Genomic DNA, 22,508 nt, shown 5'->3' on the forward strand with positions numbered 1-22,508 from the left:
TCCCTGTGCAGCTGCTGTCCCTCCCCCCACTGCCTTGTGCGGCTCCTGCCCTCTGCCTTGGAGCTGCTCCCAGAGACTCCTGCTTGCAGTACGGGGGGAGGGCGGGAAAAGGGGGTAATGTCAGGTTGTCTCCCCCTGCTCCTGCACCCTGCTTAGCCCATCTTCCATAGAGTGGGTGGGACACACGATGGAGGGAGGGAGCTTCTAGGCAGTAGCTGCCATCTCAGGTCTCAGCAAGCTTATTTAATTAACAAGGCTGTGTACTTAAGCCCAGGGTCAGCTACTTAAAGGAGAAATGCAAATTTTTTCTCTTGCACACAGAGTGTCTCTATCTGCTCTCCCTCCTTTCCTGTTGCCTTGTAGAGTGTTGTGAGAGTTAAACTTTGAGGGCTCAGTCAAATGCTAGTTCGTTTAGCCGTAGGGCATTTCCCGGGAAATAGCCCATCCACTGACTCTTCCACCTCAACCAGGCTTCACTATCATCATCACTGTGTACCAGTATTAAATTGTTTGTTTTTAAACTTATACTGTAATGTGGAAAAAAAATTTCCCTGGAACCTAACCCCCTCATTTGCATTAATTCTCATGGGGAAATTGGATTCGCTTAACATCGTTTTGCTTAAAGTCGCATTTTTCAGGAACATAACTACAACATTAAGTGAGGAGTTCCTGTAGGTCCAAGTGTGTCAAACTTTGGGGAAAGAGGGCTCTGATTTTAGTGTTGCAGTTTGGATCCATCTCTAGTCCTAAAGAAAGGAAGCCCTGGACAAATATATTATATATAGTTATAAAATCAAAATTCCAAGAAGATAAAATGTTGTATGCTATGTTGTTGTTGTAGCCATGTCGTTTCCAGGATGTTGGGGAGAGAAGATGGGTGAAGTAATATCTTTTATTAGACCAACTTTTGTTGGTGAGAGAGACAAGAGAAAGCTCATCTCTCTCACCAACAGAAGTTGGTCCAATAAAGAAATTGTCACCCACCTTGTGTCTCAAGGAGATAAAATATTCTGATATGAAACTTAAGATCAAGAGTCTCTGCAACCTTTTCCATAACCTACATGTGCATATCTTTTCTTTGTTTATCTTCTTCTCCTTTTGCTCCTTCTTTTTGACGAGATACTTTTCACTCTTCTTTCATAGCAATGAAAAATAACTGCCTCCTGTAATAGTGTCCTTACTCTGTCATCTTATTTTTTTAATTTCATTTCATCATTATTCTCTCCTTGGGTTGTGAGAGGGAGAGGAAGGGAGGAAGCAGGGTGATGGATGTTAACTGGGGGTGTTGTAAAGTAAATACATTCCTTGAATATTTGTTCCTGTACACACTGTGATGCCTGCTTTTCAAGCCAATTTCAGTAAGTTAAAATTGGAGACAAGTTTCTTCCATGCTAGGAAGATGCTTGAACACTTTTTTTTTTCCCCACAAAGTCATGTTCTTGTGAATTTTTGTATAATACTGTGAAGTGGGGAAACTTGAACATTACCTCCTATGTGCCCCTCTCATCTTTCTGATCTATAAGGCTTGTGCAAAACTGAGGGTAACAATATGGAACTAAGCCTTTTGTTGATCTCAGCACACAAATCACCAAGCTTTTAGTATTTTTAAACTCTTAACTTGCAAATACACTTTTATGTACTTTTAAAAGTTACTATATAAAAATAATCAGAATTTTAGCCTTCTAGATGTGCTAGAAATCTTAGATGTATTAATGATGAAGTTCTATAGCAGCGTTATAGCTAGAGTGACAGAGAAATCTAGTTAGTTGCCTGAGCTTTACCTATTTCAGACCATGATTTCAGTTGCTCAGGCTCCATAAAATTTTGATCTTTTCATGCTGAAAGTTTCTCAGTCTGATCACTACTGGAAAAAAAAAAATATATATATATATATATATTTTTTTTTTTGGGTAAAGTTTGAGTGTAAGCTGTTCAATTAGAGAACAAGGGGAAAATGTCTCAATTTTTTAAAAAAACATCATTAAAAAAAAATGTCGTCACAATAGCTAAAGATAGAAAATTGAAACATAGCAGGGAGGTAGTTAGCAAAGGTATGCAATACCTTTTGAGAGTTTGATGGAAACTGGTTTTAATTAGGCTGTTATGAATCTATGAAAATAGCACTTTGCATCTCAGTTGGTGTTCAATTTTTAAATATTTAACTTTTTTTTACGTACAGTCAGAGGAGGTAAGCTTATGAGACATGCACACTGGAGCATTGCTGCATCCTTGTGATATTCTAGGATATGCATGGGATTCCATAGGGTGCCTTTTTGTTTGTGCTGCTGAAAACTTTGTGCACCCAATGCATAAAGGTTTAAATGAGTCAGCGAGACAAGTCTGAGGAGAGCTCTTGCTTTAAGTGTGGAAAAGCCAATGCTCTGTTGACCCTCTAGCTAAACAGGTTCAGGTCATGGAATCTCTAAAATAACAACAATAAAATTTACATTAAGACCATGTAGTAAAGCACTCAGAAGTTGGGGTACATGGAAGTTTTATTGGCGTATACTCAACCTTGATTCTTCCCTCTTGTGTGCATGCTTTCTTTACAAAGCAGTCTTTAGTTACCTGTAACCAGCCCAAGACTGTGGAACATGATTCCACAGAATCTAAACCTCACCACACTTTTTTGACTTTACCTTGCAAATAAAATACAACACACCATGCAGAAATAAAATTTAAATTAACATGCAGTTTCCTTGAGTGGACAGAGATGAGATTGGGGGGGGGGGGAAGGTCAGATGCTAACATGTCACTTGCAGTGCTGGAGAGTGATCAGATATCCTGGTGATGGGCATGGTATAAGAATCTGAAGAGAATAGAATGACTTATGGTCAACAGGTCTGACCTGTCCAGAGTAGGGATCAGTAATAGATGTTACACATAGATCTCTAATGTTGTAGAAGAAATTGTATGGACTGTTGCACTATTTGAAAAATGGTATATTGTAGGTATTTAAAGACTGTATTGTAATGGTCCATTCATTTAATATCATATAAGGTGATGAGAGGTAGGTTTTGCTGGAAATGAAGAGCTTCTGTGGATTAGTTTTTATTTTATTTTTTTTCAGGCTGCGCATGGACAAGCAAGATAGTGTGCATCAAATCAAATTTAGAAATAGGTCATCAGATGAAAATCTAAGATTATAAATTTCTTGGGAACTGAGAAACTTGTTAAATTATTGATGCTCAGGGAGTCATGGAGAATAACTTGTTTCAGTTTGCACACCTGATAATGAAAACTTGTACTGAAGAAAATGAACTTTGTTTGCAGATTACCATGTGGGATCTGGCTAGTGGGAAACTTTTAAGATCGATAACAGATGCTCATCCTCCAGGAACAGCAATTTTACATATCAAGGTAATAAGCATTCAATAGTCTTATTATATAGTTCCCTATTAATTCCAGTGGTAATAGACTATCTGAGATGTACCTGCACCAAGACAAAGTAGCTTTACAAAGGAGATTACCTTTTAAAGCATTTTGAGATCTACTGATGAAAAGCATTATATAAGAGCTAATACCATTTTATTTAGAGCTCTGTAAAATTGATGCAGATATTCTTTTTTCTTTGAGTTTTTTTTTGAAGATGAAAAGCAGAAATTACAAAGTGACATCTACTCCATTGTTAAGATTGCAGCTGAGTTTCTCTTAAAACTTTGCCCCATTCCCTCCAAAATCTTTAGATAAGGGTCTAGTAGCCTCATAATTGATAGGTTAGATCTGGGACAGAGGTAGAATTTCCTCCCAAATTTGAAGTGATGGATCCTAATGAGACTCCAAAAGTTCTTTGGTTTGTTTTGCAACTGACCAAGAGAGAAACTTTGGTTTATCGGATTCATCGTGTAAGAACACCAGATTAGCTTAATTTAAAGAAGAGAATGGCCTGGAGTCATTGCCATTTTTGTCCAGGTGCCCTTGACTGATCTCACCGAGGCCAGCCAGGAGCACCCATGTCTGCCCAGATGCCCCCAGCCAACCTAACAGAGGTTGGCCAGGAGCACCCACGGGACGATGATGGCTAGCAGTCATATTGTACCGTCTGCCATCGGCAAGGCAAGGCAAGGGGATGCTGCTGTGTAGTACTGCAGTACCACATCTGCCAGCAGCACCAGGAGACATACGGTGACAGTGAGTTGAGCGGGCTCCAAGCTTGCCATGGTATGTCATCTGCATGGGTAACCCAGGAAAAAAGGCGAGAAACTATTTTTTGCTATTGCTTTCACTGAGGGAGGGATGGGGGCATGACGACCTACCCAGAACCACCCGCAACAATATCTTTGCTCCATCAGGCATTGGGAGCTCAACCCAGAATTCCAATGGGCGGTGGAGATTGCAGGTATTGTGGGATAGCTACCACAGTGCTATGCTCCGAAAGTCAGTGCTAGCCTCGGTACTGTGGATGCACACTGCTGACTTAATCTGTTTAGTGGGGATACACACAATCAGCTGTATCAAACCGATTTCTAAAAAATAAACTTTATTAAATTGACCTAATTTTGTAGTGTAGACATACCCTAAGATTCTCTTTCTCGCTGTGCCCAGCAGAGGAAAGTAAGGACTGATAAGAAAGCTGAGCTGTTTGCTAAACAAATCCAGTTTGTGCCAAATGATTGTGGCTGTGTACTGAATTTTACAAGCTTTTTGATTGAAGTGAAAAGTCAATTTGCTGTCTAAGAACTTCCTTCTTTACCAGTTCTCACCAAGCAGATTTAAATAAATTTGGGGTTCTAATCACTCAAATATGCACCTCAGATGTTCTACCACAGTCATCACTGTAGCCCTTTGTAATTGTTGTGTTGAAATGTTCCCAATTAATACTAAATTAAGGATAAGGGTGCAATAAAACCCAACTTAGTTTTCAGAGTCAAGTCCCTAGATTGATTACAGAAAACTTATTTAGTAGAGGACCACTAGGTGACACTTTGAGCACCTGGCATTGGTTACTGTCGGAAGACAGGATACTGGGCTAGATGGACCATTGGCTGACCCACTATGGCCGTTCTTATGAGTGATAAACCCAAACTTTATTCAAAAGAAAAATTAGTTAATTAAACAAACAGTAGTTGATCCATCCACTGACAACAGAAAGAGGTACAGTCTTATAGTCCTGAAACCTAATGGTACCCTTTTGATATTAATTGGAACTCTCTCCAATGTTAACAAAACTACTCCTGTTATAATCCATTACTGCCGATGGGGGAGGGGAGGTTGGGGCAGCAAGGATCCTCCAAGTGCTGCTGTGGCAAAGGACCATCCTTAAAGTACTGTCATGGCAGCACTGGGTTGCTGATGGGAGGGCAGGGGCAGACATCTCTAAGAATTCCATTTTCTTTACAAGGTAAACAATCTCTCCTTCTGCCTGACTTTCCTTATCACACAGCAAAGAGGACTGCCATCTTGGGGAATCCTCTCCTTCCATTCTTTGTCATGGCTCTGTCCCCACGAAAAGGCCACATTTCCTCCCTGAGGGATTTCTCCCTCCTGATAATCCTGAACGAGGGGAGAGGGAGGTGAGGTGAGGCGAGGCGAAGAGTAGCCAGTTTTGCTCAGTTGTGAAAGAAGCTGCAATATAATTATTATGGATTAAGCAGAGTGGGGCAGGTGCCATCTCATCCATTCAGAGGTGAAGATTGTTTAATGTACACAGCAGTATTTGCAATGCAAGCTGGTGCACAGAGCCCGTCTCCTCCTCCGTTTCCACTCCTTTAGTCTTAGCGCAGCTTGTCTGAAAATATTTGGGGCCCAATTCTCCACTCTGTTGCACAAGATAAAACCAGAATACGTTTTTCAGCAGATATTGCAAGTTGTATCCCTTGTCCTCCATGGCTGGTTCCTCTCTGGAGAAGGCTCGCAAAGGAGACAAGCTTGAAAACTAGGAAGAAGGTTTTCTCCAGATACGCTTAAAACAGTACCTGAGAGAGTGATAGGAGCAATTGGAAAATCAGCTTGAAAAAGTATAGGATCAAACTAAAGGGAAGAGAGTCTCTTCTCTCCCAGGCTAAAGCAGATTTCAACCTCACCTTCACTCATTTAAGAAAATCAAGTGGGGGTGAATAGCAAGGCTCCTGGTAAAGGGAGGAGACTTCCTTAACTTTCTGACTCTCCAATGACTATGAGACACAATGGTGTTGGAAGATCCATTACGCCATCTGGCACTTTTTGCTCACACCTGAGAACAGTCTTCTGTCCACGGCGAAAAGAAATATTACAACTTTGACTGAGACATGATACTTGAAACCAGGTTATCTCTTGTGATTTACAGTCCTGGGCAATGGCCAGCTTAGTATTTTCTCTGTCTTAAAGTATTTAAATTTACAACTTTATCACCATGGGGATTAAATTAACCGGGGACCCCTCTATTGTTTATAATAAAATGGTGGCGCACAGATTCACTGTGTATTTACTGATGGGATTTATTTTCCCCATTTTGTGCCAAATGTAGTATCAGCCATGCCATGCTGACTCACAGCTTTGGATCTTTTTGTATTATTCTACTTACAACTTTAAACTTTAGTTCCATAAGAAAATACATATGTCCTGAAGGGTGGTGTCTTATGAAGGCAAATCTCAGTTGGACTCTTCCATCACAGTTCTCATCAAGACTTCTTTGTGATAAGAGCATAGGATAAAGCTAGAACACTTTAACCATATTTCCTTCTTTCCCCCTCAGGTGTTCATCTTACACTGAGTTGGTCCTATGAAATTGTTGTCTTTCTCTTTAAATAAATCTTTATTTGTGGTAATGTAGAAAGTTTGATTTCTGCAGTAAATGTGTGTGTAGGGGGGAAATCTTGGTTACTTGCTTTGGACCTGTTTAAAGCAATATATGAATGGGTAAATAATTCAATCAACATTCACCTACTTAACATTATAAAACTGTGGGATAAGCAAGAGAGCTTAGAGCTTGTGGTCTCCTTTTGATTACTAAATCTATTTAGGAAGAGTTAGCTTCACAATTAGTGCCATTACAGAGGTGACACTTGCAGTAGCACAGTATTTGACTTTACCATGGTATTTTTATACTTGGAATAAAAATACTGCAAATGCCATAATAAATTCTAATACTGTAACTGCTAAATGTTTGTATCTTATGGCAAATAACTTTGTTTAGACTGCAAGTTAAAGATCTCACTGTAGGGTTTTTTCCAGTATGAATATGTAAACACAAAGAATAATGTGCTAAATGTGGCTTTTCTGTTTCATTAACAGTATTAACATACTTGCCACCCTTTTAAAAAAAAATCCCAGGAGTGGGGTTTTTCTGCTGAAAGCTTTGACTTTTTTAGATTTGAAATTGAGACAGAAAAGGTATAATCTAATTCTCTGTTCAGTTTACAGATGACCCAACACTTGCAATTTGCAACGACAGTGGAGGCTCCGTGTTTGAGCTGTCATTTAAGTAAGAGAATAACTAAGTTTTGTGGGAACGTGACAGTAGAGAGAAGTCTTAATTTTGTAAATCAAAGTTTTTAGAGCTAAAAAAAGCCTTTGAACAAATAGGGTATCTTCCAAATAGTGAGAAACTCATAGATCAGGACCTTAATAAAATAATAGCACAAAGTTTTATTTCATACCCTACAACAGAAGTAGCATGGAATCTTTTCTGCCTAGATCATTAAGCAATGTATCTCTTTGACTAAAGACTTCCCCACCCACAACACAGGTGTGTGTGGAAGACCACATTTGGAAATCACAGGGAGAGAGTATTTTCCTAATGTAGCACAGTTCAACAGGTTCCTCCCTACCTTGGACAATATGTTGGATCTAAGATTTGGCCTTACAATTGCAGTAAAATACGCCTTTTGATTAAAGTTGGATACATTTGGATGGATGTGATATGGGAACTAGAGCAGACAGTTGACTGCAGCTGTGGGGGAAATACCATTCCCTTAGGGACTCTTGGCAGTTGCCCCAAAGTTGCCCTCCCCACCCCCTGCAGTGCAACTCTTAATCTTCAGACCTAGTTCTCCTAACTCTTTCATTGGCAGTAGCTGCAAGGTAGTTCTCAGCAGCTTTCTTCCTTTGTGTATAACTTGTGTAATAGTGGACCTCACAGCAGCTGTGGGCAGAGACAGAAGTATGGGATTAGGGCCTGACAAGTTACCATGGGTGGGGTAGTGGTAGCTTCTGGTAATGGGCCAGGAGCTGCTAAAATGCTTTTTAAAGCAGAATCCTAATGACTCATCCTGTCTCTATCTCCTAATACTCCTTGAAATGCCATAAAAGCAGTATCCGTAACTCTTACCAGGCATTGTGAAAAGAATTTTTTTTTTAAAGTAATCATCTGAATTTACCTAATTTCGTAGTGTAGACCAGCCTTGAGATCGTTTTGGATTTTTTTTTTTTAAGTCTTGGGCAGGCCCATTCTTGGCACTGGCCAGGTATTCATCAAGTTGATTGTTCTGTTTTCAGGAGAGTTATGGGTGTGAGAACATGTGAGTCTCGATGTCTGTTCAGTGGTTCCAAGGGAGAAGTTTGCTGTATTGAGCCCTTGCATGCAAAGACTGAATTGAGAGATCATCCTATCACCCAGTACTCACTACTAGCAATGGCTTCCCTAACTAAGGTATTCTGCCTGTCACATAATCTATCTGTGCTAAATTAAAATGAAAGATATTGAAAAATATTCTAAAATATAGACTTTCATTATTGTTGTAACTTTTTTTTGGGCTAAAGATTCTCGTCATTGGCTTGAAACCATCTTTGAAGGTGTGGATGACTTTTCCCTATGGTCGTGTGAGTAAGAACAAATAGCTTCTTTTTGGATTAAGGTTACAGACCACTCTTATGGTGAAGTTCATTCTTAAATCTTTGTGCCATAAACTCCGAATGAGGGCGTTATGGCAGAGGAGACTATGGACCTGATTCATACCAGGACAGGGACTGAGAGGAGGCAGCGTTTATGAGGGCTGCCCTAAATTCTGCCTCAGATGGAATAACTTGTATTGGTGGCTCCTGCAAGCAGGGATAGAGGAGGTATAGGAATTCCTTGGTCATGCCTCCCTGAGGTAGTGGCTCCCATGGCATGGGACATAAAGCTGATTATGACCTGTAGGTGACACCATAGGGGGGAAGAACTCTAATAAATCTTCTTTAAAATCAGTTTAATGAGACAACAGGCAATGAAATATCTTAATCATAATCCTGTGGTTATTACAAGGTGTCACTATAGGGCAGAATTAGTGCCCTAACTGTGCATTTTCATACCTTAACATGTTTGGATCTCAATCATGTAATTCTTAGTTTTGGAATAAATACAACTTGCCTGTAACATACTTTACCATAAATTACTATGTACTCTCCATCTTAACTCCTTTTTTTAACGTAATTTTACTAGTAATTTGTACACAGTTCATGAGAATGCCATGCTTCTCTGGACAATGTTGCAGAGAAATTACAATCTTTTTGGTGCCAAAAGTTTGCTTTTCCTGACTTTCTGAATGGATTCTCAAGTGCTGGAGCAGTCAGAGACCACTGGTATCAAGAGTTCCATCTGACATGTTTTTATATCACAATGAAGTCAGAGTGAGTGTCAACCTAATTCTGTGTACACAGTATTAAAGAGGCTGTTCTGTCTCTCTCTCTTTAGATGGATCCCTCTAGTGTCCCGCTGTTGGCATGGCATTTTGTTGCAGTACAGAACTCTGTGAATCCCATGCTTGCCTTCTGTCGAGGAGATGTTGTTCATTTTCTTTTGGTAAGTCTGAATTGCTTGTTACTTATTGTTTTCTAGATAATCCCCTCTAGAATGGAAATTTAATTTACTCTGGATCAATGGTGATGTAATCCTATGATGTGAATCACTGCTGTTCACTTTTGAATTGAGAGACGTGTTGTGTGGTGTGTTTTTTTTTGTGGCTTGGGAACACTGAGACAATGCCATTGTATAAATGTTCCCCAAGTCTAAGATGGCTTGATCAAATGTTTTTGTAGTTTAACATAACAGAGTTGAATAATGTTCTCTAGATACATGCTGAACCTTCTCCTCAGCTTAGCAATTTTTATTGAGTTGTCCTGATTTGGAGCCCTGTCCAATCTCAATGAAGTTAGTAGGAGCTGGATTGGTTCTAAAGGTATGACTGCATTGCATTGTAAACCTGGGCTTAGACTCATGTTTGAGCCCAAACCCTCCTACCATCCACACACAAATATTTCTGACTTTTGAATCACTTAAGCCCTCAGGATCTGAGCTGTAGGTCCTGCCAGGGTGGTGGGACTTGGGCCAAGTCCTGTCTTTTTGCTGTGTGGACACAGCTGTAACCTGGGCTCCCAGACTTATGTCTGGAGAGTCTGCCAATGCTCTCACGATGTCCTGGGCCAGTATTTATTGATTCTCTATCACTTAAGTACCCATTGGATACCCAGAAACTGGAAGCACCCATTTGTTCCAGTGCTGACTGTTGAACTTAGAACACATTTAACCAGTTCTTGTGTTAGTTATGGCCAGCAACAAGAAGTAGTTGAGCACTAAGCCCCACACCAAGTGTGCTGCTAGCTGACCATGGGAAAGCAGCCAGATTCTGGTTAATCGCTGGTGCAAGGAAAACAAGACATTCAACATCATCAAGAGTACCAGAAATGATCATGTCTTACCAGGAAATTGCACAGAAGCTTGCGACGTTAGTGGTCCACCAGACAGCTGATCAGTGCAGAGTGTGAATCAAGCAACTCAAGACTGATAACTGCCAAGTCAGGGATGATAACCACATCTCTGAGAACTCCCTGTCTACCTGACTCTTTGAGGAGTTCAGCCAGGTGCTGGGAACTGTGCCAAGCACTGAGCACACAGTGGTACATTATACGCTAAGTGGAGATGGCACCTTTATGATCCCTGATCCAGAGTTGCCACCAGATCAAGCTCAGGAAGTGACTTGTTTAGCACATGCCTGTCCCCGAGGAGCCTTTGTAGCTGGAGCAGCTACAGCATGTCCTGGGTCCATACTCTGAGGAAATGTTTGAGGATGCCCTGGAGGAGCAGCAGGCAGTGGAACCAGAAGAAGAGGCAGAAGTAGCACTGGAACTTGGTAAGTTTCTGCCTCCAGGTTTGTTAATATATGCATGGGATGGATATCTGGTTTATGACCCAATGAAGTGATTATTACAAGGCAGGAGTTGCAGCATGTATCCGCTAAGGAGACTGCACACCAATGATGGCCTAACCCACAGTCACCCCCACAACATGGAATTCAAAATGGATACGGGGAAGTGAAAACAAAAGTTAAACAAGGAGTTATGATGGAATTTTTACTAGATACTCGTAGGTTACAAACTTGTGTTGGGGCATTAAAATTAAGGGCCTTATATTGCCTTCCCTGAAAGTATGCCCCACTGTACAACTTGGTCACACCAGACCATCCTGAACTGCCAGTTCAGATCATAAACTGTAGTGTGTGTGTGTGGTTGGTCCGTGGGTACCATATTATACATCCAGAATGCAGAAGGGGATGGAATTTAGGTGATGGGTGCCCTATTATGAGTCCAGGATATTCCTGGGATAGGTATTTAATTCTTGGATACTGTATCATGAGTCCAAATTGTCCAGGGTGTGTGTGTGAGTGTGTGTAGTCCATGGTGGGCTGCAGTATTTGTAAGTCCAAGCTTTACTGAATTCACTGCATGTATTGCAGCCTCACTGAAAGCTCCCTGCATTCATCTGGCCACTAGAGCACTACCCTGTTAATCCCCCCCATGAATTTTCACCAAATCCTGTTTGCTGCTGTTTGCTAGCTCTTCCTGGAGCAGGAGCTACAGATGAATACAGTAACTCCTCACTTAAAGTTGTCCCAGTTAACATTGGTTTTTTGCTGATCAATTAGAGAACATGCTCATTTAAAGTTGCCCAATTCTCCCTTATGTCATTTGGCAGCTGTCTGCTTTGTCTACTGCTTGCAGGAAGAGCTCGTTGGAGCTTGCTGGTGGGGGCTTGGAACCAGGGTGGACTGGAAGCCCCCCATCAGCTCCCCATTTCCCAGCTGCCCAGCAGGCTATCAGTTGCTGCCAGTTCAGCTGTCCCTCCCCCCTCTGCCTTGGAGCTGCTCCCTGGAGCCTCCTGCTTGCTGTGCGGGTGGTGGGAGGAAGAAGGGGGCTAATGTCAGGGTGTCCCCTTCCCCCCCGCTCCTGTACTCCACTTACCCCATCTTCTATAGAGAAGGGCGGACACATGACAGGGCTCAGGAGGGAGCTTCCTGGCAGCAGCTGCCGTCTCAGCTTGCTGATCTAGTTAAAAAGGCAGTGTACTTAAAGGAGCAAGGTGCATCTCTCTCTCCCACATGGTCTATGTATTTCTGCCATGCTGTCTCCCCTCCTTGTGTTCATGCTGCCTTGTAGAGTGTAAGGCTACATTAACAACAATGTGTTAACCCTTGAGGGCTCAGCCAATTGCTAGTTCATCATTTAGGAGTAGTGCATTCCCTGGGAAATATCCCACCCTCTGACTTCATCACCTCAGCCAAGCTTCACAATCATCATTGCTGTGTACCAGTATTAAATTTTGTTTAAAACTTCGTGTGTGTGTGTGTGTGTGTGTGTGTATATGTATGTATGTATGTATATAATATATTAAAAAAAATTTCGCCATGTATATATTTTTTTGTTTGGTGAGAAAAATTTCCCTGGAACCTAACACCCCTCTCCCACCCATTTACATTAATTCTTATGGGGAAATTGGATTCACTTAACATCATTTCACTTGAAGTCGCATTTTTCAGGAACATAATTACAATGTTAAGCGAGGAGTTACTGTAGTCATTTCAGAGCAGGGCATACTTCTTAGGGCCTCCTTTATAGGCCACTAGCCCCCTCCATTTATAGATTTTTATTTGATACACATGAAAAGCTTTTTAGCAGACACGTCTGGCTTGCCCTTGGTAGTCTGGAACAAAAGATCCCTTTGCTATGTCTTCCAGAAAGTGGACTGCCTAAACAGATTCTAAAGCCGTAGGTAGCAGACCACAGCAAGTGTCCTTCTGACCGCAACCGTAAGAGGCCAGTGGTATGGAAATTTTATGAATTGATTTTGTAAATTGGACTTTACGATAATGTCTGATGGCTTTCTGCTCTGCACAGCTCTCAAATATCTGAAGGGCATCTGTGAACTTTTTTTCCTCCAGAATATAACAAAACTAATGATTCAGACAATCTCAAATTATATCTCTTAGATTCCACAACCACTTTTGCTACAGAGGAAGTCACATTTTTTTGGGCATACTCAGATAATGTATTCTTTCATTTTGTCTTGGCAGGCCCTTCCGCCTCTGCGGGGCATCCACAGTCAGTCAGGCGTCTTGCATTGTGTATACTCATACAGCGTCGAGGAGGAGGCTGATAATTAATGGCGACTCCGAACCAATGGGAGAAGGAGGCAGGCCAGGTTGAAGGACAGAGAGACTGCAGAGCATGAGGAGAGATTGGCAGCATAGTTCCTGGACCCTGAGCTGTGCTTGAGCGCAGCAGTCAGAGCTGTTTGAGGAGGAGCTTGTGCTCAAGACAGCAGGAGTGCGGGCTTCAGTTCCATCTGCACCTCCCACTCCAGCTCCTTGCCCTGAGTCCTCACCACACTATGTTCTGCAGCCCACTTTGGACAGTTCTGTAGTTGGGTGGTCCGTGTCGCAAGGAATGAACACTTTCTGGAATGGGCAAATGTTCCCTGTTCATTCCTCCACTCCAGTGCAGCAATGGCAAGTGTGTGCAAAACACATCAACAGGATCAAAAAGAACAAATTCTGCCTTTGTTGGTGGCTGGCCTGACTGTCATGTTTTATTAAATAATGTGTAAAAACAGTGTCTTGTTTGCACAGATCTGTGGTGTCGTGAGGACTGTTTATTACCTTTACTAAAACTAAAGGGTTCTCAAACTGGCGATTGGGACCCCTCGGGGTCGTGAGGCTATTACTTGGGGGGTCATGAGCTGTCAACCTCCACCCAATCCCGCATTGCCACCAGCATTTATAACGGTGTTAAATATATAAAAAGTATTTTTAATTTATACAGGGGGGGTTGCACTCAGGTTTGCTGTGTGAAAGGGGTCATCAGTAAAAAAAAAAAAATAGTTTGAGAACCACTGCTAAAACTGAACTACATGAATAACAATCTGTAATCGGTGGGTTGAAGTAGATGCCCATTTTACAAAATAAAGATAAAAACTTATAAAATGTAATATATTCTATTTATATCCATGAGCTTAAATTCTTCATAAAAACCATCACCACTGGTAGAAAGTGTGAAGGGGGACCCAGCCAGTCCCTCAGGTAGTACTCAATCACTGTATGCTTATATCAATAATATGAACATTCATACATCTGTTGGGGCCATGCAAACCATAATATGGGCACAGAAAGCATCCCAATTTCCATTGCACATGTGGATCTTGCTCCAGTTATGACAGGTGCTCTTTCTGACTGTGTACCAGTTCAATAACAGTAGTGCCATGAGTCCACTCCTGACAAAATGGCTCACCTTTTTCCTCAGAGACATTGTGCAGGTGCAGCAGGTCACAGTAATGTGAATGGCATTAGTAACATTGGCATCCAAACGGTTCTATGAACGATGCCAACTGGATTTCAGTATGCCAAACATACATTCAGCCACCATTCTGCACCTGCTAAGAGTGTAATTAAATCTACTTTTGCTAGGACCTCTGCCATCAGGGTGTGGTTTCATAAGTCAGAGCAAAAAAGGGTTTATGGGGTCCCCTAGAACAACAGTGGGGACAGTGACTCCATACAGTGTCATTTGGTGGGATTAGTGTCACCACTTGTCTATGAAGGTAATGTCTTGATCTGCAGGAAATGCTGGCATGATGCACTTTACCAATACAATCCATGCTATTGTCTGGGAATCTGCCTCTGTGGTCAACCAGCAACTGCAGGATGATGGAGTAGTACCGTTTGCAGTTTATGCATTCATGTTCTCCTTGAGGAGGGCAAACTATGGGCACATGAGTCCCATTAATGACTTGATCAGTTTGAAAAGCCATTCTCTCAGAACTGGCAGTTATTTCAGAAAGATTGTGATGCACCTAAATGTGGTGGACATAAACCTCTTCCCCCAGAGCTGACTTGCCAACACCAAACTGGTTAGCCATAGACCTGTAGCATTTGGGGTAAACAGCTTCCTGATGACTATTGCAACCCACTTCTGAACTGAAGTGGCTTCTCTTCTGTGTTTGTCCTGAAGCTGGAAGGTCTAGCAAGTTGATTACAAACCACTAAGAATGCTTGCCTTTCCATGTGAAAGTTCTGGTTATCCCAGGTCTGCATGATGATGAGATCCTACCAGTCAGTGCTTGTGGCCCTGCTGTAGAAGCACCTGTCTATATATGAGTAATCTGGAGATATAGCAAGAGTTATGAACATCATCAGCAGGTTAGAGTCTGCCATGTCCATCTCCTCCTTTTGAGAGGTGCTTTCGATGGGTCAGAAAATGCTGCCGAAATGTTCACCAGTGTCTCAGGAATGTTTTGCCTATTTCCTAAAATAGGAGTGAAAGCACAAGCTGGACAAGCTCTTCCAATGGCAGTTCATCCATGTTGCTGACTCCAGTTGCTGGGAGTATGAATATGGTTTAGCTGCATGTGTGGGCAAGTTGAGAATTTCCAGTCAAGTTGCTGCAGGATGATGCTGTATCAGTTAGCCCACAATGGAAAGTTGGATTGCCATGGCCAAATTTTGGCCAGGGCCCAGATTTGGATACTTTTCATATATTTTAACAGGAATTAAACAAAATTCCTTAAAAATACAAAGGACATAAACTAACACTTTGTGGAGTGAGACCCTGAAAAATCTAGTGAGAAAAGGAATTTATGCCCCATTTTAAGGCCATTTTAGAAAGCCACCTCAGTGATGATGCTGTTAACACACGCACCTAGAACACTGATACTGGAGAAAACTTGCAGACGCTGGAACTGGGCTTCCTTCCTCAGTGGAAGAAGACTTGTTTTCTCAAGGCATGTTTTGGGTTCCAGAAAGCACTAAGTTTGAGTGTTTGTCTTGTCTAATTCCATCAGGTGAAGAGAGATGACTCAGGTGCAATACATGTTACTAAGCAAAAGCAACTTCATCTGCACTATGACGTCATCAATTTTACTGTAAGTATTGATTCACTAATGTTTTTCTTTCTGCTCAGATGAAAATAGCCTGCTGTGTGTTTAAATGCATGTCAGCATCCCTCAGCTTCAGGGTGCTGTAATTTCACTCTGCAAACTTATTCTAACAAACATAGCTCTCTCTTTTCATACATGCAAATTGGCTGTTTGGATTTGGAATTTACAAACTGAAATTTAATTTATTTTCTGTAGCTTTTTCATAGAATCCCATGTTTTAAAAATGGTTAAATAGTGACTATGTGGTGAAGAAAATAGGCTGTCCAAATCTGTAAAGTGTGAAAACTAAGTAACTCACGTCCTTGGGGAATAAAGTGTGTGAATGAAGACTTTTTAAGCATGAGGCCAAACTTTACTGGCCGGATTCTAAATCCTTATAAACAGATACTAAATAGTGGCTCCGAAGAAGCCAGGAAGCTCTAGCATATTGGTTTCTGTTTTTATATATATATATATAATTTTGTTAATGTACTGTCTTAAACACATCAAGCAGGAACACACAAATGTACATACAAACCCTAAAAACACTTTTTAAAGAGCAGTAAGGATATAACAATGAAATACAGAAATGCCACGATGAACCAGTTATGTTTGTTGGCAGTTTTTTAAATCTCCAATCTAGCAAGTGAAATTTCTTGAAAAATAGATGCACTCTGAAAACAAATAGAAAAGCCTTTTCAGTTTGGTAGTATGGCCTAATGGATAAATTTTAATAGGAATTGGATGAAGGACCCTTAAATTCAATTCCCAGCTTTGGAGGGGTTTACCATGTTCCTTTTACTAATGCTAATAAGCCTTTTTGTCCCTTATCTTACTCAGGGGATTGAGAATAACAATGTATTCTTCTTCGAGTGATTGCTCATATCAATTCCAATTAGGTGTGTGTGCGCCAGTGCACAGCTGATGGAAATATTTTTTTTCCCTAGCAGCACTTGTCGGGTCGGCCGTGGAGCTCCCTGGAGTGGCACCTCCATGGTGCTCAATATATGACCCTGCCAACCCGGTGCCTCCTCAGTTCCTTCTTACCCCCCAATAATGGTTGTGGGAACTGTGGTGACTTGCTTAGCAAGCTCTCCCTGTTTTCCCTCACTTTTCAGTTTAGTATGGTTTTAGAATTCTCTAGCCCAGTTGAGTTTAGTTTAAGTTGTTTACTGTAGTTACAACAGATAGCTTTTAGGAGTGGGCATTTCCCCTCCAACCCAACCGCGTTCTTCCCTTGGGGACTTGGAGTATGCCTAAGTCCCAGGGTTCAAACCTTGCAAGTCCTGCAACAAGCCCATGCCAACAGGCGACTCCCATGACGCTTGTTTAAAGTGTCTCTGGGGGAAGCATGCCAGGCTAACAAGTGCAGGATTTGAAAAGGGTTTCACCTCAGAACAAAAAAGGAGCAGGACTTTTGCCTCAAGCACCGCCTTATAGAGGCAGCACTCAGACCGCAACCTGCACTGGCGTGGCAAGACCCAGCACTGAGCTTATTGGTGTGCAATGCCCCAGTGGCAGTGGCAGAAATGGCACCTTGGAAGGATTCTCTGGAAGAAACCCATGGCACAGCTGGTCCTCAGCACCAAAACCAGTCTGCACCAGTCCCATTCCCCAGTGCGGAAGCGGCACCGGAAACAAGGGAGAAGTGGCTCTCCGACTCCGGGATCCACCCCTTTGGAGCCCACAAACGGGGCGCATCCCAAGGAGGAGCACCCAGTGCCAGAAACTTCAAAGTCGGCACCGTCTACTTCAGCCCCGCAAGGGGGATGGTTGAGTCCGGTGCTATTGGACTCCCTGAGCCAGGTGATTTGAGGAGGTGGAACTGCCGTCTGTCCCGGACACCTTTGGGGCCCCAGGGGACTTGATCGCCATGGTCCCTGGTCCTTCAAGCCAAGCCTCTGGTGCCACAACATGTGGCAATGTCTAGAGGCAAACCTGTAATGCTTCATCCTTCAGCACCGCCAGCAGAGGCAAGATACTACTCAGGGTCCCGGTGCTGATCCCCATCACACAGCATGTCCCGCTCCTGGCACTGGTCATCTCGACACCAGTCCACAGCATCGTCCCCCAGCCCAGCCACGCTCGGCACCACCATCCTGGTCCCCGTCTTCGAACTCGGAAGCGGGGTCTAGATACTCTGAGCAGGGCTGGTACAGGTCAGCCAATCCAAGGGTTCCTGTTCGTCTGTGTCTGAACCAAGGGTGCCGGAGGCATCAACCAGTCGCCCCACCCCTAGGGGTGCTGAGGAGGTACTGGCCACACTACTGCCCCTGGAACCAATCCCCGTTCCCGAGCTAGATCCAGGGGTGATTGGCCCTGAAATAGGCAGGGCAGGAGGCCCCTGGGGACCAAGTGGGTCAGGAGGACCTTGTTCCCCCATTAGCCACCTCTGCCTCCCTGGACGAGGTGATTGCGGGCACTTCCACTTCGGGGTTGCCACCCCATAGACAGCCATGCCCATCAGGACCTCCTACGCAGGGTGACACAGATTATGTATCTGCAGGCCAAGGAGGTGGTAGTCAGAGGACCCTATGGTCGACATCTTGGCCATGGAAGGCCCATCGATGGTGGCTCTACCCCTTATCAAAACTATGTAGGCCAACACAAAGACTATTTGGCAGACGCCAGCCTCCATCCCTCCCACTGTGAAGGGTGTGGAGAGAAAGTATTTCGTTCGCTCTAAGGGGTACAAATACCTCTTCACACACCCACAGCCCTGCTCATTGGCACAGTAAACGAAAGGGTGCTGGGCTTGCTGTAGCTGCCTCTCCAAGTCAAAGGGCACCAAGCCCCTTGATTTGTTCGGGTGCAATGTGTACTCCTTGGGGGCCTTGCAACTCAGGATTGCCTGCTGGTTGGCAATCCTGACTAGATACAGCTTCAACACCTGAAACTTGATGCTGAAATTTAAGGAGCCAGCAGAGTCCAGGGAGGAGTTTGAAGCTATCATTCAGGAGGGCAAGGTGGTGGCATGGACCTCTTTACAAGCATCACTGGACGCTGCGGACTTGGCGGCACGTATCTTGTCCTCTAGAATCTCCATGAGGTGTGGCTCATGGCTGCAGTCCTTATGGCTCCCGCCCAAGGTTCAGCAGATCATGCAGGACCTGCCTTTTGATGGGGCAGGCCTGTTTGTGGAGCAGATGGACTCCAGGCTGCATAGCCTAACAGACTCCCAGGCTACTATGAAATCCTTGGGTATGAACATCCCAGCAACCCAACATAAACATTTTAAGCCACAGCAACAGCAGCAGCGCTCCTATCCTTCTCAGCCAAAGCAGGATTTCTATAGTAGAAGGGGCAGGAATGGCAGACACAAGGCTTCCCACTCCCTTCCTGGGCAGGGCCAGGGCCTGACCAAACCATCATTGGGCTCCAAGCAGGCCTTTTGAGGGTGCACCCGAGGATGGTACACCAGCCACGATTCTGTATCCTTCCCCTTCTTTTGTGAGTTGTCTGTCCCACTTCTACCATGCTTTGGACCACAGGGTCCTCTGTATGGAGGAAATGGGATATTCTCTCCAGTTCTGCTCCTGCCCTCCCTCCCACTCCCCCTTTCCCATCCCTCTTCAGGGACCCCTCTCACGAGCAACCCCTTATCCGGAATGTGCAGGCACTCCTCGCCATAGGAGCGGTGGAGGAGGTTCCTCAGGAGCAAGGGATTCTATTCCTGATACTTCCTAATCCCCAAGGCTAAGGGGGTCTCATACCCATTCTAGACCTGCGAGGACTCAACAAGTTTATGGCAAAGTTGAAGTTCTGCATGGTCTCCCTGACTACAATTTATCCCTTCTCTGGATCTGGGAGACTGGTATGCTGCCCTCAACATGACAGACATGTACTTTCACATAGCTCTTTGGCCTGCACACAGACGATTTCTATGGTTTGTGGTTGACCACAAACATTATCAGTTCCTGGTCTTCCTTCAGCCTGTCAACAGACCCCCCCCCCAACCATGTGTTCACTGACTGCATGTCAGTTGTAGCAGCCTTCCGTGATTGGCTGCTCAGGGGGCACACTAGGGAGCAGGTGGAGTCTCAATTTCAATTAGTCAGCTCCACTTTTGAGAGACTGGGTCTCTTCCTCAACATGAACACGTCAATATTGTCACCAACCCAAAGCATAGAGTTCATCGGGGCAGTGTTGGTCTCTCTTCAGGCAAGAGCACTTTTGACAGAGTCCTGATTCCAAGCCATGACAGACATTATTTAAGGCCTCAGGCAGTACCCGACCACTACAGCAAGGGGATGTCTGAGTCTCCTTGGCCACATGGCATCCTGCACTTATGTGATCCGGCATGCCAGACTGAGGCTCAGGCCACTCCAGGCATGGCTTGCTTTGGCGTATCACCCAGAGCGCTACAGCTTGAATTCAGTGGTCACAGTGCCAGAGAAAGTGCTCTCATCCCTCCAGTGGTGGCTCAACCCTTGGACAGTGTATGAAGGAGTCCCCTTCAACAGCCCCCAGCCCTCCTTGTCCCTGGTAACAGATGCGTCACCTCTGGGACGGGGGGCACATTTGCGAGACCTCCAAATGCAGGGCCTGTGGTCGCAGGATGAGCTCTCTCTCCATGTAAATATCAAGGAGCTGAGGGTGACGCAACTAGCATGCCAGACCTTTCAGGCCCAACTACAGGGCCAGTGCGTGGCAGTTCTAACAGACAACACCATGGCCATGTTTTATATCAACAAGCAGGATGGAGCCCGTTCTTCTCTCCTATGTCGGGAAGCCCTCCAGCTATGGGGGTTCTGCATGATCCACTCCATTCACCTAGAAGCAGCCTATCTACCCGGAGTTCAGACCACACTGATGGACCACTTCAGCAGATCCTTTTCTAATCATGAGTGGTCCATCCAGCCGGATGTCATGCATTCTATCTTCCAAAGGTGGGGGTTTCCCCAGGTCGACCTGTTTGCCACCTGGAGCAACAGAAAGTTCCCAATGTTCTGCTCCTTCCAGAAACACAGTCCAGGCTCAATCACGGATGCATTACTGCTACCCTGGGGAAGCTGCCTGCTCTACACCTTTCCCCCGATCCCTCTCTTCCACAAGGTCCTATTCAAGGTCCGCAGGGACAAGGTGGAAATAATTCTGGTGGCACCAGTATGGCCTCAACAACACTGGTACACCACGCTCCTGGAGCGATCTGTGGATGCCCCGATTGTGCTTCCGCTCCTCCCCAATCTGATCACTCAGGATCACGGTTGTTGTCTGCACCCCGACCTCCAGTCCCTCCACCTCATGGCCTAGAAGCTTCATGGCTGAATCCCAAGGGGCTTCTGTGCTTGGAACAAGTATGGGAGGTCTGTCTTAGCACAGGAAGAACCCCACTAGGGCCAGATTAGGCAAAGAGGAAAAGGTTTATTTGCTGGTGTGACCAGCGTCATACACCCCCACTTCAGCCACCTATACCTCTCATCCTAGAGTACCTTCTTCACCTGGAACAGCAAGGCCTGGCAGCATCATCAATAAAAATACATCTCACTGCTATCTTGGTTTCCCACCTGGGAGCATCTGAACGCTCTGTTTTTGCCAGCTCCATGGTTGGCTGGTTCCTCAAGGATCTGGAATGGCTACATCCCCAGATTAGACAGCCTGTTCCTGCGTGGGACCTTAACTTGATCCTCTCCAAACTATGGGGCTCCCATTTGAACCACTGGTGACTTGCTTCCATCTCGATCTGTTGTGGAATGTAGCCTTCCTGGTCGCCATTACATCAACAAGGAGGGTGTCTGAGTTAAAGGCCCTTACCGCTGACTTACCTTGTATGGTTTTCCACAAGGATAAGGTGCAACTCAGACCTCACCTGGTATTTCTTCCTAAGGTTGTGTCACATTTCCATACTAGCCAAGACACATTCCTGCCTGTTTTTTATCCTAAGCCTCTTGCCAGTAGCTGCGAGCAGAGTATGCACACTCTGGATGCTTGGCAAGCACTAGCCTTCTACATTGACGGCAGTACGCAGTTCAGGAAATCAAATCAGTTGACCATATGAAAGGACTTCCAGTCTCATCTCAAAGAATATCTTCCTGGATCATGTCCTGCATCTGCAGATGCTACGAGCTGGCAAGATACCAGCCCTGGCACTTACAGCACATTCAACAAGGGCACAGGCCTTTTCGGCGGTGTTCCTGGCCCAGGTCTCAATCCAAGAAATCTGCAGGGTAGCAGCTTGGTCCTCTGTCCATATGTTCATCTCTCATTACACCAGCATGCCAAAGATGATGCAGCTTCTGGCAGATCGGTACTCCAATCAAGAATTCCATAACTCCGACCCCACTGCCTAGGTAAGGCTTGGGAGTCACCTAACTGGATTCAATATGAGCAATCACTTGAAGAAAAAACGATTGCTCACTTTCTCGTAACTGTTCTTTGAGATGTGGTATTCATATCCATGTCAAACCTGCCCATCCTTCCCTCTGTC

At 44.1% G+C, this 22,508-nt stretch overlaps 1 protein-coding gene across 4 annotated transcripts in view; it reads left to right on the plus strand.

Annotated features, from left to right (window-relative positions):
• Positions 1 to 22,508, plus strand: part of VPS8 (VPS8 subunit of CORVET complex) — a 245,348-nt gene that overhangs the window by 28,889 nt on the left and 193,951 nt on the right. For all 4 annotated transcript variants that reach the window (XM_030576520.1, XM_030576526.1, XM_030576525.1 and 1 more), the window contains 6 exons: positions 3,274 to 3,360; positions 7,335 to 7,402; positions 8,416 to 8,569; positions 8,680 to 8,739; positions 9,593 to 9,700; positions 16,007 to 16,087. In XM_030576520.1, coding sequence (XP_030432380.1) covers positions 3,274 to 3,360; positions 7,335 to 7,402; positions 8,416 to 8,569; positions 8,680 to 8,739; positions 9,593 to 9,700; positions 16,007 to 16,087 — 558 coding nt within the window. The remainder of the gene's footprint in view (positions 1 to 3,273; positions 3,361 to 7,334; positions 7,403 to 8,415; positions 8,570 to 8,679; positions 8,740 to 9,592; positions 9,701 to 16,006; positions 16,088 to 22,508) is intronic.

This window comes from Gopherus evgoodei, chromosome 9, assembly GCF_007399415.2.
Source record: "Gopherus evgoodei ecotype Sinaloan lineage chromosome 9, rGopEvg1_v1.p, whole genome shotgun sequence".
NCBI lineage: Eukaryota > Metazoa > Chordata > Testudines > Testudinidae > Gopherus > Gopherus evgoodei.